General features: G+C 39.1%; 1 protein-coding gene across 1 annotated transcript; it reads left to right on the top strand.

The window, feature by feature from the left end:
- Window positions 1-6,268: 6,268 nt before the first annotated feature.
- Window positions 6,269-8,214, top strand: Fibin (fin bud initiation factor homolog). The gene has a single exon (XM_051183797.1). The coding sequence runs from the start codon at window positions 6,780-6,782 to the stop codon at window positions 7,431-7,433; it is 654 nt and encodes a 217-aa protein (XP_051039754.1). The 5' UTR covers window positions 6,269-6,779; the 3' UTR covers window positions 7,434-8,214.
- Window positions 8,215-15,133: the final 6,919 nt, after the last annotated feature.

Raw genomic sequence — 15,133 nt, forward strand, 5'->3', positions numbered from 1 at the left:
AATCTAATAGGGGAGGTATACAAATTAATAAATGAATCCAGAACAATGCAATATAAAAGAAGGAGATAGAGACATAGCTCAGTAGGTAAGATGATTTTTGTATGAGCATGGTTGCTCGTGTCCAAAAACTTTGCCTGAGGCTAAAGTGAACAGTTTTGGATTAATTCCATTGGCAGAAGAAATTTCATAATAGCCTCGTATATAGAGACTCTGTTTCGTCATCATTAGTGTCAATCTAAAGAAGATACATAATGAAAAGGAACAAGCTGAGCAAGTCAAAATATTTGAGGAGAAAAGGAGCACCAGGAACTGAAATAGAGCTTGATCCTGTGTTCAAGGAGATGAACAGATTAGGAAATGTAATAAAGGGAGTAGTGACTTCAGGGCAAGATCCCACCCAGCTAAGTTTCCAATTTATGAAAAGGAATTAAAGAAAAACTTAGAGCAGGGTTTGGTGGTGCACACTTTTTAATTCCAGCACTCAGAAGGCAGAGAATGGTGGATCTCTGAGTTTGGGGCCAGCCTTGTCTACAGAGCAATTTCAAGGACAGCAAAGCTTAGGCAGTGAAGGAAAGCATAAAGCTGGTGAAGATTTAATTGAACAAGGAGGCCATTTTCCAGCCCTTGCAAACATCAGAACTTGGCAGCTTTGGCCACATGGTTCTGATTTAGAGTTAAAGATAGAAGAAAGGGGCTGTGGAATTTGGAATTTGTCTCTATGACTAAGGAAAGCTGCTGAGGTCAGGTATGTGTCAGGGGTGTCCCTGAATGGAGGCCTAGAGAAGCCATTGCATGAAGCTGTGAAGTTGAAGCCTGGATTGCCTTGGAGACCCCCAAGATGTAAGAGATGCCAGAGCCGTAAGATACCTGCCAAGAAAAACTGCTAATAGGGAATGGAACCAGCCCAAAAGAATGAAATATGTTGCAATGAAAGCTGAAAGGAATTGGAGATCTAAAGAGCAGTTTGACATCAGATAGTTTGACATGAAGGTACAGAGTTTGGAGTTTGTCTAGCTGGTTTTGGTCTAGCTTCAGTCCAATATTTTCTCATAATGCTTCCTTCCCTACATTTTAGAATGGTAATGTATATCATATGCCATTGGAATTAAGTGATCTGCTTTTTTATAGTGATTTTATAGGGATTACAATTAAGAGATTGCATGAGTCTCATAATAGACTTTGAAATAATTTAGACTTTTTTTTAGACCTTATCAGGCTTTTTAGTCTTAAATATTTAGACTTAAATAAGTTTGAGACTGTTATATACGATGAGGATTTTTGAAGTTGGACTGAATGCATTTTTGTACTACAATATGGCTGCAAGCTTTTAGAAGCCAGAGAATGGAATGTGGTGGTTTGAAAGAAAATCATCCCCAAAGGAAGTGACAGTATTAGGAAGTGTGGTCTTGCTTGAGGAAGTGTGTCACTATGCAGGCAGACTTTAAAGTCTCATATGCTTTTCCCTTCCCTCTTTCCCTCTTCCACTCTCTCCTTACTGACTATAAATACATTATGACTAGCTGCCTCAATCACTTACCACCACAGTGTAGCCACAATAATAAACTTTACTCTTGAACTGTGAACAAAAATAAATCTTCCATACATTCCGTTTATTCTCATTGGATATTTTACCATAGCAACAGGATAATAACTAATACATACTCGATGAATATGATCCTCTTTTCTATAAAAGTTGTACTATTATTATGATCAAGGATAGGCGGGAGATCAGAAAGCCTTTGAAAAAGGAACATTCACAGTATTAACCTAAATTTCTGCTGTCATTACCAAAGTCATAACTGATCAAGAGAAAGCAGATTTTAAAGTACACTAAAATGAAAAGGTATAGGTAAGTTTCAGGTGAGCTGATTTTGCTGATGCTGTATGCTGGGAACTGAACATGTTGTGTGATGTTTTATTTGTATTCTGACAAATAAAGCTTCCTTGGAGTCAGAGTACAGAGCTAGCCACTATTTAACCACAGAGATCTGAAGGACTGTACAGAAAGGAAGCAGGAAGTGATAACGCAGGATAGAGAGGATCTGGCCTTTTTGAATATGGAAGGGGAAAAGTGGGAAGCAACTGGTGGCTGCTCCATTTTTCTGTCTTCCAATATTTGACTCCCCATTTTTCATTGAGATTAATTAGATTAACACTTCATTTATAAATAGTTGGGATTGGACAATAGGATTCATTTGCTTACCTGTGTCACTCCAGAGACCACTCCTAAAGTCCTCCTATACTCCTAAATTAGATGATGTCTGCTTTTCCTACTTGTCTTCAGTCTTCTGTCTAGACTCAAATGTTTTCTCTATGAACATATGACATACCTTGGTTATACACTAGAAGACTCTGTACCTCTGGCTTCACTTCTCCTGGGAAAATTCCCAGAAGCCACCTTAGCTCTGACCCTAGCAGACTAGCCTGGAATGGAATCTGGCACATATTAAGTATTAAGCAATAAAAACTGTTATGAGGTTTAAAAAAATGAAGTGTTTCTTCAAAAGATCATGGTGTGCTGAAGACAGCTTGTTGGAAATGGCTTGCAATCCTTATTGAGAGTTGATTGTTAGGTTCCCAGGAATTTTACGAGCCAGTTGTTAAATACAACCATTTTAAAAATCTGAACCAATTAAGCTAGCAATTTAAAACCTATAACAAAGGAGACATATATACTGAACCCATCACTTACCCTAGTCTCCTGAACTCATCCACTTTGATCTGAATGAGAGGAATGCTATGTGATAACACACTAATGCATTCATTTTGCCAGCTCTATATTCAATAATGAGGCTTTTTTTCTTTATCAATATGTTTACACTATGAAAATCAGCAAGTGTAGATAATAGGAGCTGTGCCCCATTAGCTGGATAGTAACCACTTCTAAGCACACTATTGAAAAAGGTAGTAGTATCTCCCACATGTGCTTCACAAAAATGAGGTATGGTGTAGGGAGACCATTCATAAAAAACAGTTTTCTTGAGACTATCTCCACAATGTCCCTTTTCTAAACAGGACCCAAAATTACCCAGCCATGTACTTCATATGGTATACATTTAGCTCTCTCTCTCTGTCTCTCTCTCTCTCTGTCTGTTTGTCTCTCTCTCTCTCTCTCTCTCTCTCTCTCTCACACACACACACACACACACACACACACACACACACACACAAACCCTTATTTTTCCTAAACCAAAAGGCTTATTCCAAGATTCATACTATCATAGTCTTAATTTATGGATAAATCCAATGAGGCCAATTATGGGCACTGATTCTGATGTAAGAGACTTGTATTGAACTACAGAAAACCCATCTGCTGTTTCCATTAGATACAAATAAAGTAACATATAACTCAAAAAGATACTGCAGTGAATGGTGCTGCCAGCAATGGATAAAACTGATGTAGTGGGACTAAAAGACAACAAAATAAATCTAGGTTTTAGAGCAAGTCTGTCTGAAAACTTAATCTAAAAATGTATGTAAGTCAATGAGTTTTCCTTTGTGTTTACTAAGAATGAAATTTACATGCACAGAAATAGTTCTTTACTAGTTTAAGGTACAGTGTTTGTAGATGAAATCATTACATTAAGAAAGCAAAGACTCTCATCTCTTCTATCCACAACTCTATGTCTCTATGTGCCTGACTCTTTGACTAGAGAACAAAATTGTTATAGGCTGAAATATTTTATTGTATGTTTAGTATATATGTTTAATTAAAACCACATACTGTAAGTAGGGAACTGGTAATGAGTCCTTAATACAACTTTGTATATTTGAATTGGTTTGTAAGTCGGGGATGGGGGTGGATTGTGCAAGAAGTGGAGTGAATCTGAGTAAATCCTTGGTCTTTTCTTTGGCCAAATAGGTGATTTAAATTCATTGCTGTCATTTGTGAATGTCCCAGGGAAATGGAATGAGGCGCTGTCTTTCGAGCCCAATGGCTCAGTCTCTAAATTAGAGAAGGTTGGAGCTTTCTGCTGGGACAGAATGAAAATGAGCCTTGGTCTTCTAGTTGGCATAAAGACTAAGGAAATGCTGCTTTGGTCTATATTTTCATGTCAAGTGTCTAGAGAAAACTAAGATGTGATGCCATGATGAACATGCTTCAGAAAGCATGTGTGAGTTTACATTAAAAAATAACCAGTTACTTAGTTGGGCTTTTCATTGTCTAGGAATTTGCATTGCCTGTCACAGTGAGAGTGATGAAGACTCTGTCAACAGCAGAGCTGCATACATCTCAATGAAAGCTGCCCCTTGTGGTGTCAAGGGAGACTCTACTGGGTGTCAAGTGGACACCCAGTGTGAGTGGCTCAGTTACAATTCAAGGCAGACATAGCCAATAGCTATGAAAATAGAAGTATCCCATTTCCATTATTCTACCCTTTCCTCTTTCTTTTCTCTGCAATTTTGAAATTATTCAATAGACAATGTAAGTTTATTTATTTTACTTTAATTCTCCCGGTACTTCCAAGATTAAAATACTGCTTTGCTCCTAGTTTTATTCATTGTTATATTTTCATTAATAAAAACAGCACAAGATGTATAGTAAAAATTTGAACAAATAAATGGCCTATCAAGTGGTCATTTAGCAATCATTTCATAAATCAAAACCTAGAATGGCATGGTGGGAAAATGTTGTTGATTTTTGTTTGTTTGTTTGTTTGGTTGGTTTTGATTTTGTTTTTCAAAACAGGGTTTCTCTGTATTGCTTTGGAGCCTGTCCTGGAACTCTCTCTGTAGACCAGGCTGGCCTTGAACTCACAGAGATCCACCTGCCTCTGCCTCCAAAGTGCTGGGATTAAAGGTGTTTATTTTGCTTTTGTTTTTAAAGAAACTGGTAGCCTTTTCACAGTTTCACATTTTTAGACACAGAGGTGACCCTTAGGATGCCACCTGGAAGCTGAAATCACATGTTCCACATGATCATGACGTCCATCAGGGACCTTTAGAGAAGAACTGTACCCAGGTCAGTACCTGAAGCTCTGCTGGCAACAGCAGCCCCAACATCTACAGTTCACTCACCTGCTGCTGTTCCTAAGACTAGGGCTAATGACTCAGATGGCAGCCACTGTGCCCAGTGTGACTGCAAGCTCCCCTGTGGGACACATACTAGGTTATCCCATCCTTGGTCCTTTAGTGGGCATGGTAGTGCTGAGACCACAAACCTTGGCATCACTTGCCAGAAGCCTAGAGGAACTGGGCAGGCACAGCATCAATCTGGTGGTCCTTGCTTTCATGATACAAAACAGTTTGGGGAACATGTCCAGAATCAGAGAGGCAAGCTCTGTAAGGGTTTCCATGTGGTAGTAAAGCAGTGCAGACTTACAAATGGAACAGCTCAATCAAGAAGTACAAGTTGAAGAAATTGGCTGTGATGGACAAGTTATGCAAGTATTAAAAAGAGAAAAGCACTTGATAGAAAAAGTGTGAAGTATGAACCCATTATATAAACATTTTTAGAAGCTCCATTGCTTTGGAATGGTCATGGAACATAGTGTTCTGAGTGTGGATGTATATGTTTACGGAGATGCTATGGAGATATGTTTATGGAGAGCTGGCAACTAGACAAATGTCTGGGTTGCTTCTTTAAACCAGCTGTGGTAATGTCAGTATTCATGAATTAATTGGAGTAAAACTATTTTCTTCCAAGAAAGTGGGGTGTTTTTGTTTTTTTCTTTTTCAAACTTCATTTTAAATCCTTCATTCTAATGGCCAAACTACAATCTAACTATAAGACAGTAACAATTTGCTTAGCATTCCACTTGTGGATAAATTTGCCAGCTCTGTGGGTTCTGAAAGGAGGCCCCAGAAGTCAAGCTCTAAATCAAAGACTGGGTAAGACTCAGCGGGACTTTGTTTAGTAGATTGCACTGCAGTCTCAATTGTCCTTTTATTGATTAAACTGAAACTTCTATTTTTTTATTTGCATTAGCAAATATGCCCTATGAATATAGAAAATCTGTTTTCTATATTCATGTTGTTTCTGAAGTATTGGTTTTTAAAAAATATACTTTAAACCGTTTCCAAACAAAGTTGCTATTTCCAATACTTCGAATTTTGTGCTCAAAGAAATAAAGTTTTGAAAGTGAGTACAAATATATCTTACCTGGTAATTAAATGTGTGAACTGCCATTTCTCTAAAGCAGTCACCTTTTTGCCTAAAAATACTAGCAGCAGTTGGATTTTACGTTTATATTCGTCTTCTATACCTCCATTCAAGCTAAGTCCTATTGTACAGGGACTCTTCTTCCAATCTTGAAAAAGATACCCTGTACCTTTAATAAGGGACCTGGTGAGAGTGCTTTCTTTCCAAACTTGTTCCCTGGCTTCCAAGTGACGAAATGAGCTGTAATTTGAGAGCCTTGCAATCCTCAGGATATCTTTAGCCAAAGGGAAAACTCTGTATTCCCACCCAGACCAGGGGTTGAAATAGTACCAGAGTGTATGAACAGCTTCTCATAGCTACTAGCTCCATCTCCCTGGAATCAGAGGGAACTCCGAAGGTGACCGCAGAGCAGTGGGTCCCCACATTGGAGAGAGCGATCTAGCTGGAAAAGCCAAGGCTGAGGTCCAACAGCCTAAAAGAAAGAGGAGCCGGGACAGAGAGGAGCTGGTGCTGAACAAAGCTGCACAGAGACACATGAAGCCTGCGCGGGAACCAGGATTAGAGAAGAGCAAACTGGCTGCGCCTAAGGAGGGCGCGGTTACTGGGAGCCACTGACTCCCCGGGGTGGACCCCTTTCCTTGTTCCTGAACTAAAACTCTTCTCCTAAATATCCAGAATGGTGATCCCGAAGTTGATCTGGATGGGTTTCTTCTGCCACCTGTGTCGAGGCTACTTTGATGGTCCCCTGTACCCAGAAATGTCTAATGGGACCCTGCATCATTATTTCGTGCCTGATGGAGACTACGAGGAGAATGATGACCCGGAGAAGTGCCAGCTGCTCTTCAGGGTGAGTGATCGCAGGCGCTGCTCCCAGGGGGAAGGGGGCCAAGCCAGTAGCTTGCTGAGCCTCACCCTTCGAGAGGAGTTCACGGTGCTGGGCCGCCAGGTGGAGGATGCTGGGCGAGTCCTGGAGGGCATCAGCAAAAGCATCTCTTATGACCTGGATGGGGAAGAGAGCTATGGCAAGTACCTGAGGCGAGAATCCCACCAGATTGGGGATGCCTACTCCAACTCTGACAAGTCCCTCACTGAGCTGGAAAGCAAGTTCAAGCAGGGCCAGGAGCAGGATAGCCGGCAGGAAAGCAGACTCAACGAAGACTTCCTGGGGATGCTGGTCCACACCAGGTCCTTGCTGAAAGAGACGCTGGATATCTCTGTGGGGCTCAGAGACAAATACGAGCTGCTGGCACTCACCATCAGGAGCCATGCGACCAGGCTAGGTCGACTGAAAAGCGGCTATCTGGAGGGTGGGGGACAGAGGGCGGGCTAAATTTTCCATTGTAAATGTTTTGTTTTATCCAGGTTTGCACTTTCGGAATGCGTATGAAGTTGTCTTTACGAAAAGAAAACTTTAAGAGGCTGCGTTATTCTGATTCTGGTTTAGTCTTGTACATTATTTATGTTATTACTGAGGATTAGTAATCCCAGGGGTATTTCCAAAGGCGCTTCACAGTTCCACAGAATCACTTCTTTCAGCCCCATCTAAAGGATGTATTTTGTGTGGAAGGACTGATTAACCTTCCTCACCCTGAAGGGGGTGGGGGGGCTTGGTGGGTGGTTCCATCACTTCTTCAATCACCTTGGTCTTTCAAGGCTGAGGCGCCTGCTTTTAGATGAGGTCCCAGGTGTCTTCCATGTTGCTTGATTCTCCTCTAGCTCTTATTTATTTACATGTTCTGAGTTGTTTCTGTTTTGTTGTAAGAGTGTTGTTGACAGCTTATATGCAAATCGCCAGCAGTAAGAAGGTCAAGGTTCCCTGTGGGTTTGTGTAAATCAAGGATGCATCAATTAAGATAGCAAAGCTTTGGTGTGTGGTGGGGGTTGCATTTGTGGCATCTTTCACTGTACCATCAAAGGAACAGGTTGTTTGAACACACCCCTCAGTGCCTATGATTTATGCTGCCAGTGTATTCTTTCTTCCAGGGGTAGGGGAGTATTGCTTCTTTTTTTTGCTTATTGGATATTTGTATTTCAAGGGGGATAGATCTAATTCTAGAAACCCCTTAACCTATGTTTTACTATTCAGCCAATAAATATGTTTTCATATAATACAGTCTTGTTTTCTAATTTACGTCTAATTTTCTAATTTCAAAGAGGGACCTGTGCATAATAGAGAGAAGATGAGAGTGGTAAGGATGAAATAAAGGATGGTAGTGTATTTTGGATTGTCTTCCCTCCCAGCTCACAGACATCATCCCAGTAAGGGGGAGGACGGAGGAACCTAGCCTGTACCAGAATTGTACATTTGATCATTTGATTTCTACTCTTTTGCTGGAAAAACATCTTAAATTTCTCTAATTTTTCATAGACTTCATTGAAAGAGTGTAAGGCCCAAGTCTCCTGTGCTCTCATCCTAGAGAGGCAGCATTCTGTGTTAGTGATGCTTAACGACTTGAAAGCTAGTTCTGTGCTCTTAAATTTAATGGCTTAAAATATGGAAATGCATTTCATTTTCAATTCTCCCCTGGCCCAATACTCATCACTGTCTTAAACATGCTTTCTTTTCACATGCATCCATACACAAAATGTTCATATTCTTCTGGTCAACATAGACCCTTTTTTCTGCCCTCTATACAGGCATAAGATCACCATTTATCTGCTGTGTAGATTTCTGTTGAAGAAAATGGAATGGTTATTTTAAAGGGTTTCCTTCTTTATTCTGCAGAGAATGAGGAAAAAATAATCAGAAAATTTTTGATATTTGGTACTTAAATGTCAGTAAAGTCACATGGCCTAAAATATCATATCACTCCCAAGCACTAGAGCACACAGACATATCAAATGGCATCTTCTTAACTTACTAGTTGTGATAGGATATTGGAATGTGATGAGACTGGAAAACTGGTTTCCTTCTGCATGCCAATTTTAATCAGTTGGTAATCAGATTATGTTAAGAAGAACTTAATAGGCACAAAACTTGCTGTCCAGTGTTCAGCCAGGTACACAGAGAGGGATGATAAAACATCTGCTGCTACAGATCTAAATCTGAAGTACATTATGGCCAAGCTTCTTTTCAGCATGAATATTCAGTATTCCAATGAAACCAAAATGTTCCATTTTTGGCTAGATAAGCAGCCTGTGATCCCCAGAGTCTTATGAAGATGACCCCCAAATGGGAATTTCCAGGTAGGAAGAGATGTTGGGAACATTCCTCAACAGAGAGCCCAGGGGGTGACACTTGGCACTGTCTAACCTTATGGCAGGGACCCAGACCCACCGAGACCCTTCATACCTCCCCTGTCATTAGACATTCGACTTGCTTACTCACATAGTGATAAATATTCACTCAAAGCAATGGCATTTCATTTCTTAGACAATGAAATGTTTTGAGACTGACACAGATCACACATTCTCTTTTCTGAGAAATCCACTTATAAACACATCCATACAATTGAGAATTTTTGTTTGTTTGTTGACAGTATCTGCTGACCACTTATTCTGTATTAGGTACTGAGCTAGACTGTAGGTAATTCTTGAAAATTACAAAACCTTCATGTATTTTTCTGGAGTGTTATTTAAAACAACAGTCACACTCTTATTTTAGCTATTATTAGACACAGTAAAAACTAGCAAACATTTTTGAAAAGTCAGTATTATTAGTAAGAGCTAACACTAAGAAGTAAGTTATTTCTTTCCATTGTAACAACAAACTAGTGAGGAATTTCATACAATTAAACAGATAAGTTAGTCATGTTACATTACTGTGACAAAATACTTGAGAACACCCCTTTAAAAGTGGAAGGATCATGATTTTAGAATTATCAATCCATGTTCCTTTGGCTCTGTTACTGAGCACTTGGTGGGGCATAGTCCAATGGCAGAGTGGGATGATTAAGCATGGTGGTCACAAACCCAAAAAAAAAAAAAGAGATGAAGAAAAGGAGGCAGAGGCTATGTAAACAGTCAAGGCCCCAGTGATCACATATTCCAAGATCATATAACTAAACCTCATCAAAGTTTTCATCACATTCCAAGTTTTCTTTGTGTTCTGAGTCCTCAAGTCCTTAGGATCCAGTCACTATCCCAGTCTATCTATGATGACACTGTTATAGATGAAGCCTATAACAAGAGACACTTTGGTGGCTATTTCAGATCTGAACCACAACAGGAAATAGTACACCTCATGAAAAGATATAATGCATTTCAAACACTTCAAGAGTACCTGAGGATTTTACTATTGTTCATCTACTATTGAAAGTTTTATAACTCAGGCCCGAAAATCCTAGATAATTCCCCAAGTTAAAACTTGTGATCTTATATAATCAAGTATGATGTTGCCTTTCATTGATAATTATGTAAGTGGATATAATCCTATTCAAGTATGCTGTTGCCTTTCACTGATAATTATGTAAGTGGATATAATTCTATAGCCATGTACTCCAAATGTTTTCCCTAATAGTTCAAATAACTAATGCTATTTGGAAGTCAGAAGATGCCTGGATCCTCTGTATATTAAATCATTCACTAATATGTTTTCTGTAAGGTATATTATCCAATACCATCTAGTCTGACCACTTGAACAATTCCATATTCTATTTTGAAGTATTTTATAAATATCTGTGTATGGGGGGTTTAGCTTCTACAATGACAAAACCAGGCTGTTAGAAGTAATCATGACCATCAGAAGCCACAGGGAACTTTGTATGGTGGTATCAAAGCTGTCCAACATCTTAGACACTGCACATTGGCTTTTAAACTTCTATTTGCAACCCACTGAAGAAACAGGCACAATACTTTATGACAAAAGTTTTAAAACTCAGATTATGAACTATTTCGGTAAACCATGAAGAAATCTATAAAATCCATTAGCAATATTAAATCACCCTAAATGATTACATGATTAAACTTCCTTGGCACATTTTCAGAAACGAAGTATTAAAAGCTTCTTGGTATGAAATGTAATTTGGATAGAAAAATAGAAATGTTAAATATGCTTTTAAAATGTCTTAATATAATATAGGAAAGATTATAAGTCTTAGTACTAAATAGCATACAGAAATTTGTGAAAATAATCTGTCAAAACAGAGAACTGGATTTTGTGAATTTTTTAGTAATTTTAGCATTTGCCTGATATTTGGTGAATATTATATCTAAAGTCAGACTGTTTAAGGGTGTGTCCCTTATCAAACACTCTTGGTTTACCACAGTGTAAGGTAACCAGGATAGAAATGGCATAGGCACATGAGGAAAATGACCCTTAAAGATTTGCAGTGTAACAATATAGGGATTGAAGATTGCTCCAGAGCATGAGTCATAATTATCTATAATATAAAACACAGTAGATAAAGAATTTGTCACAATTACATATTCACAATTACATGACTTTTGTTATTTCTGTAATGTAGTTTCTTTCATCTTTATATTATTTTCTGATTATAAATAAATATTTTTTTTAAATTTAAAAATTTTAGATCTACCCACAATGAATTCCATTCATGATTCTAGATTTTATCTCATATTGTATTAGCCACACAACTTTGAAAGATTCCTTTAAGTGTTCTGAAATTCAGTCAATTTATTTGCAAAATGAAGACCAAAATACCAGAACTTATTGAACAGACACCATCGAAGTGTTTCCCCCTCTGCTTAAAATAATCTTCTCAGGATTATGCTTTAGACAAACACTATTTTATTAATTTCTCAGATAAGGAAATTGAGTGAAAAGTGACTTGTCCCAGAACACAGAGTCATCTAGGAATGTAGTCAAATTTTTTAAAAACAAGTAATATGACTGTTACATTTCCATAATAGGCTCTGAATTATTTTTTCTCTTTCTGCAGGCAGAAGATTAGACAGAAGGACTTGTTAGCTCATATTTTATACTAAGATATATAATAAATACCCTGTGAAGTGAAAATGGTACTTTCACAATTTTTTTAATTGAAAAAAATTCAAACTGATCTGGGAAGATGGCTCAGAACCTAGCACCCATTTGAAAAGTCAAGAGTGTTCTGCACCCCTCATGTTCCCATCTCCCATCCCCTCCTTTCTGCCCCTCCCAGTTTACCCAAGAGATCTTACCTATTTTCCCTTCCTGGGGCCCTCTATATGTGTCCCTCTTAGGGTCCACATTTTTACCTAGCTTCTCTGGAGCTGATGGATTTTAGCCTGATTATCCTTTGCTTTATGTCTAATACCACATATGAGTGAGTACATACCATGTTTGTCTTTCAGGGTCTAGGTTACCTCACCTAGGATGTTTTGGTTTTGTTTACTTTTTTCTTTTTTGCTGGCAAGTTTCAAGATGTCATTGTATTTTACAACTGAGTCGTTCTCCATTGTGTAAATGCACCACATTTTCTTTATCTATTCTTCAGTTGAGGGACATCTAGGTTGATTCCAGGTTCTGGCTATTACAAATAATGCTACTGAGCTCCTGGGGTCCAGCTGAAGGGAGAGAGGGGGGTTCATATGAACAAGGTCAGGGTGGTCAAGATCATGATGGAGAAAACCACAGCTGACCTACTAAATGTGGGTGACAATTATGTGGCTTGATCTGTTGAAGGGAGGCCTGGCAGTGGGACCAGAACCTATGCTGGGTGAATAAACTGGCTTTTTGGAACCCATTTCCATTGGTGGGATACTTTGCTCAGCCTTGATATTGGGGGATTGGGGCAGGGGGCTTGGTCCTGCCTCAACTTGATATGCCAGATTTTGTTGACTCCTCAAGGAAGGCCTCACTACCTCAGAGGTAGATGAGGAATGTGGAAGGAGGGTAGGCATGGGTGTGAGAAGAGGAGGGGGAACTGGGGTTAGTATGTAAAATACAAAATATTCTTTTAAATTAAAAGAAAAAAAAAGGTCAAGAGTGGAGGCAATCTGTCTATAACTTAGAACGAGACTTGGAGAAGAGGAGAAAAGTATCCCTCAGGGATCTCCAGGCTCAATAAGAAACCTAGTCTCCAAATCTAAGATGGAGTGCAACAGAGGAAGACACCCAATCTCAACCTCTGACCTTCATAGGTATACACATTTAAGCACACATGTGAACATGCACAAAGCACCCACACATACATGCATATACCATATACATACATAAAATAAATAAATACATGAGAAAAATTCAAGCCAAATTCTTATCTAATAGTTTTTTTTATGGTTTTTTGTTTCTTTGTTTCTTTGTCTGGTAGTTCTTGTTTTGTTTGTTTGTTACTTGTTTTGGAGGGTTAGTCATTTTGATTTATGGTGGGGAAAATGTTCATTTTTTGCCTCTGAAAGAGTCACTCTGAGATTCTTTGCCTAGAAGCAGTTTACATTGTATTAAATACTACATTCTTAAAGAACTTGCATGTATATTCTCACATTTGGACCTTAGCAAATTTTTATACATGTACAAACACTGTTTTGACTTCAGTTCATATTTGCTTTGATGGCTTACACATCTTACCATCAGTCTTTATAAAATATTTCTTTGAAAACTGAAGGATATTTTATATGTCAACTATCTACTGTTTATGGAAAGGAAACTGACTGCTATGTTTAACAAGGTGAAGTGTGCTTACTCCAGGGCTGTCAATATGACTTGCATTTTCCAGTTATGAAAATCTCATCCTGCAAGCCATTAAAGAAATGAGTGTCATGAGTGTCTTTTCTTGCTTTGGTTTTTTTCTTAGCTCTCAACCCAAGACCAAGTAACTTGAAACGTGCAAGCTCTGCTGCCAGCCAGTGTCAACCGTTGACATCTCCTTAAGATACTATGAGCCTTTCAACCAAGGAAGAGCATGAGTTACCAATTGTCTTCCCTTCAAATTGTCCCTTTTCCCATCTGACAAGTGTCAGTTTGATCCTGCCCCAGTTCTTTCTCCCCTCATCTCTCCTAGATTTCTCGCCCTTGTTCCCCCTACACTTGCCTTAAAGATTCATTCACCCTTACATTCATACATCCTTCTGGGGAGCAGTGGCAGAGCCTGGTTCACACACTGCATCTCTCTACAACTTATTAGCTGGGAAATCTAAGCAAATTAAGAAGTGTTTTGGAGCCTCTTATTCCTCCACCATTGAGTGTATATTTCTTAGGTTCATCTGACAATTGTGTGGCTTGATCTGTTGAAGGGAACCCTGGCAGTGGGACCAGGACCTCACCCCATCTGAGGAGTGGATGGGGAATGGGGAAGAGGGGGGAGATGTGGGTGTGAGAAAAGGAGGGGGAGCTGGGGTTAGTATATAAAATGAAAAATAATTCTTTTAAATTAAAAATAAAGGTCAAAAGTGGAGGCAATCTGTTTATAACTTAGAACCAGAGTTGGAAGAGAAAAGTATCCCTCAGGGATCTCCAGGCTCAATAAGGAACTTAGTCTCCAAATCTAAGATGGAGTGCAACTGAGGATTTGATAAGTCTGTCTATGAAAGGCGTTTGCAATAATACAAAGTGAAAGTAACAATATTCTTTTCAGATGTTGTAATTTATAGCTCACCAAGAAAACCTTGTTTTAAGAACAGGCACTTTGCGTGTTCTTCAAATTAAATGAAAACATTTTAAATATACTATGTCAGCAGTTCTCAACCTGTGGGTCACAACTCCAAAAGACCATTGGGAAACATTTTGGGGAAACCCTCAGAAACAACTGACCTGAGCTAGTGGGAGCTCACTGATTCTGGACTGACAGTGGGGAACCTGTGTAAGACCAAACTAGGCCCTCTGAATGTGGGTGATGGCTGTGTGGCTTGGGCAGTCTGTGGGGCCACTGGCAATGGGACCAGGATTTATCCCTAGTGCTTGAACTGACTTTTTGGAGCCCATTCTCTTTGAAGAGATAACTTGTTCAGCTTAGGTATAAGGGGGAGGGCCTTGGTCCTGCCTCAAAGTGATGTGCCAGACTTCCTTGACTCACCAAAGATGTTTTATGTACAAACACATGAGAGAAATTCTCACACCACATATGTGTTTACACTACAAACATTCCTGACCTATTTGGCTCAAGAGAATGAATGTACAATAGGGAATAGCAATTGGAAAATTTGCTTGCCCTC

Source organism: Phodopus roborovskii, unplaced genomic scaffold (genome assembly GCF_943737965.1).
Source record: "Phodopus roborovskii unplaced genomic scaffold, PHOROB, whole genome shotgun sequence".
In the NCBI taxonomy this organism is placed as follows: domain Eukaryota; kingdom Metazoa; phylum Chordata; class Mammalia; order Rodentia; family Cricetidae; genus Phodopus; species Phodopus roborovskii.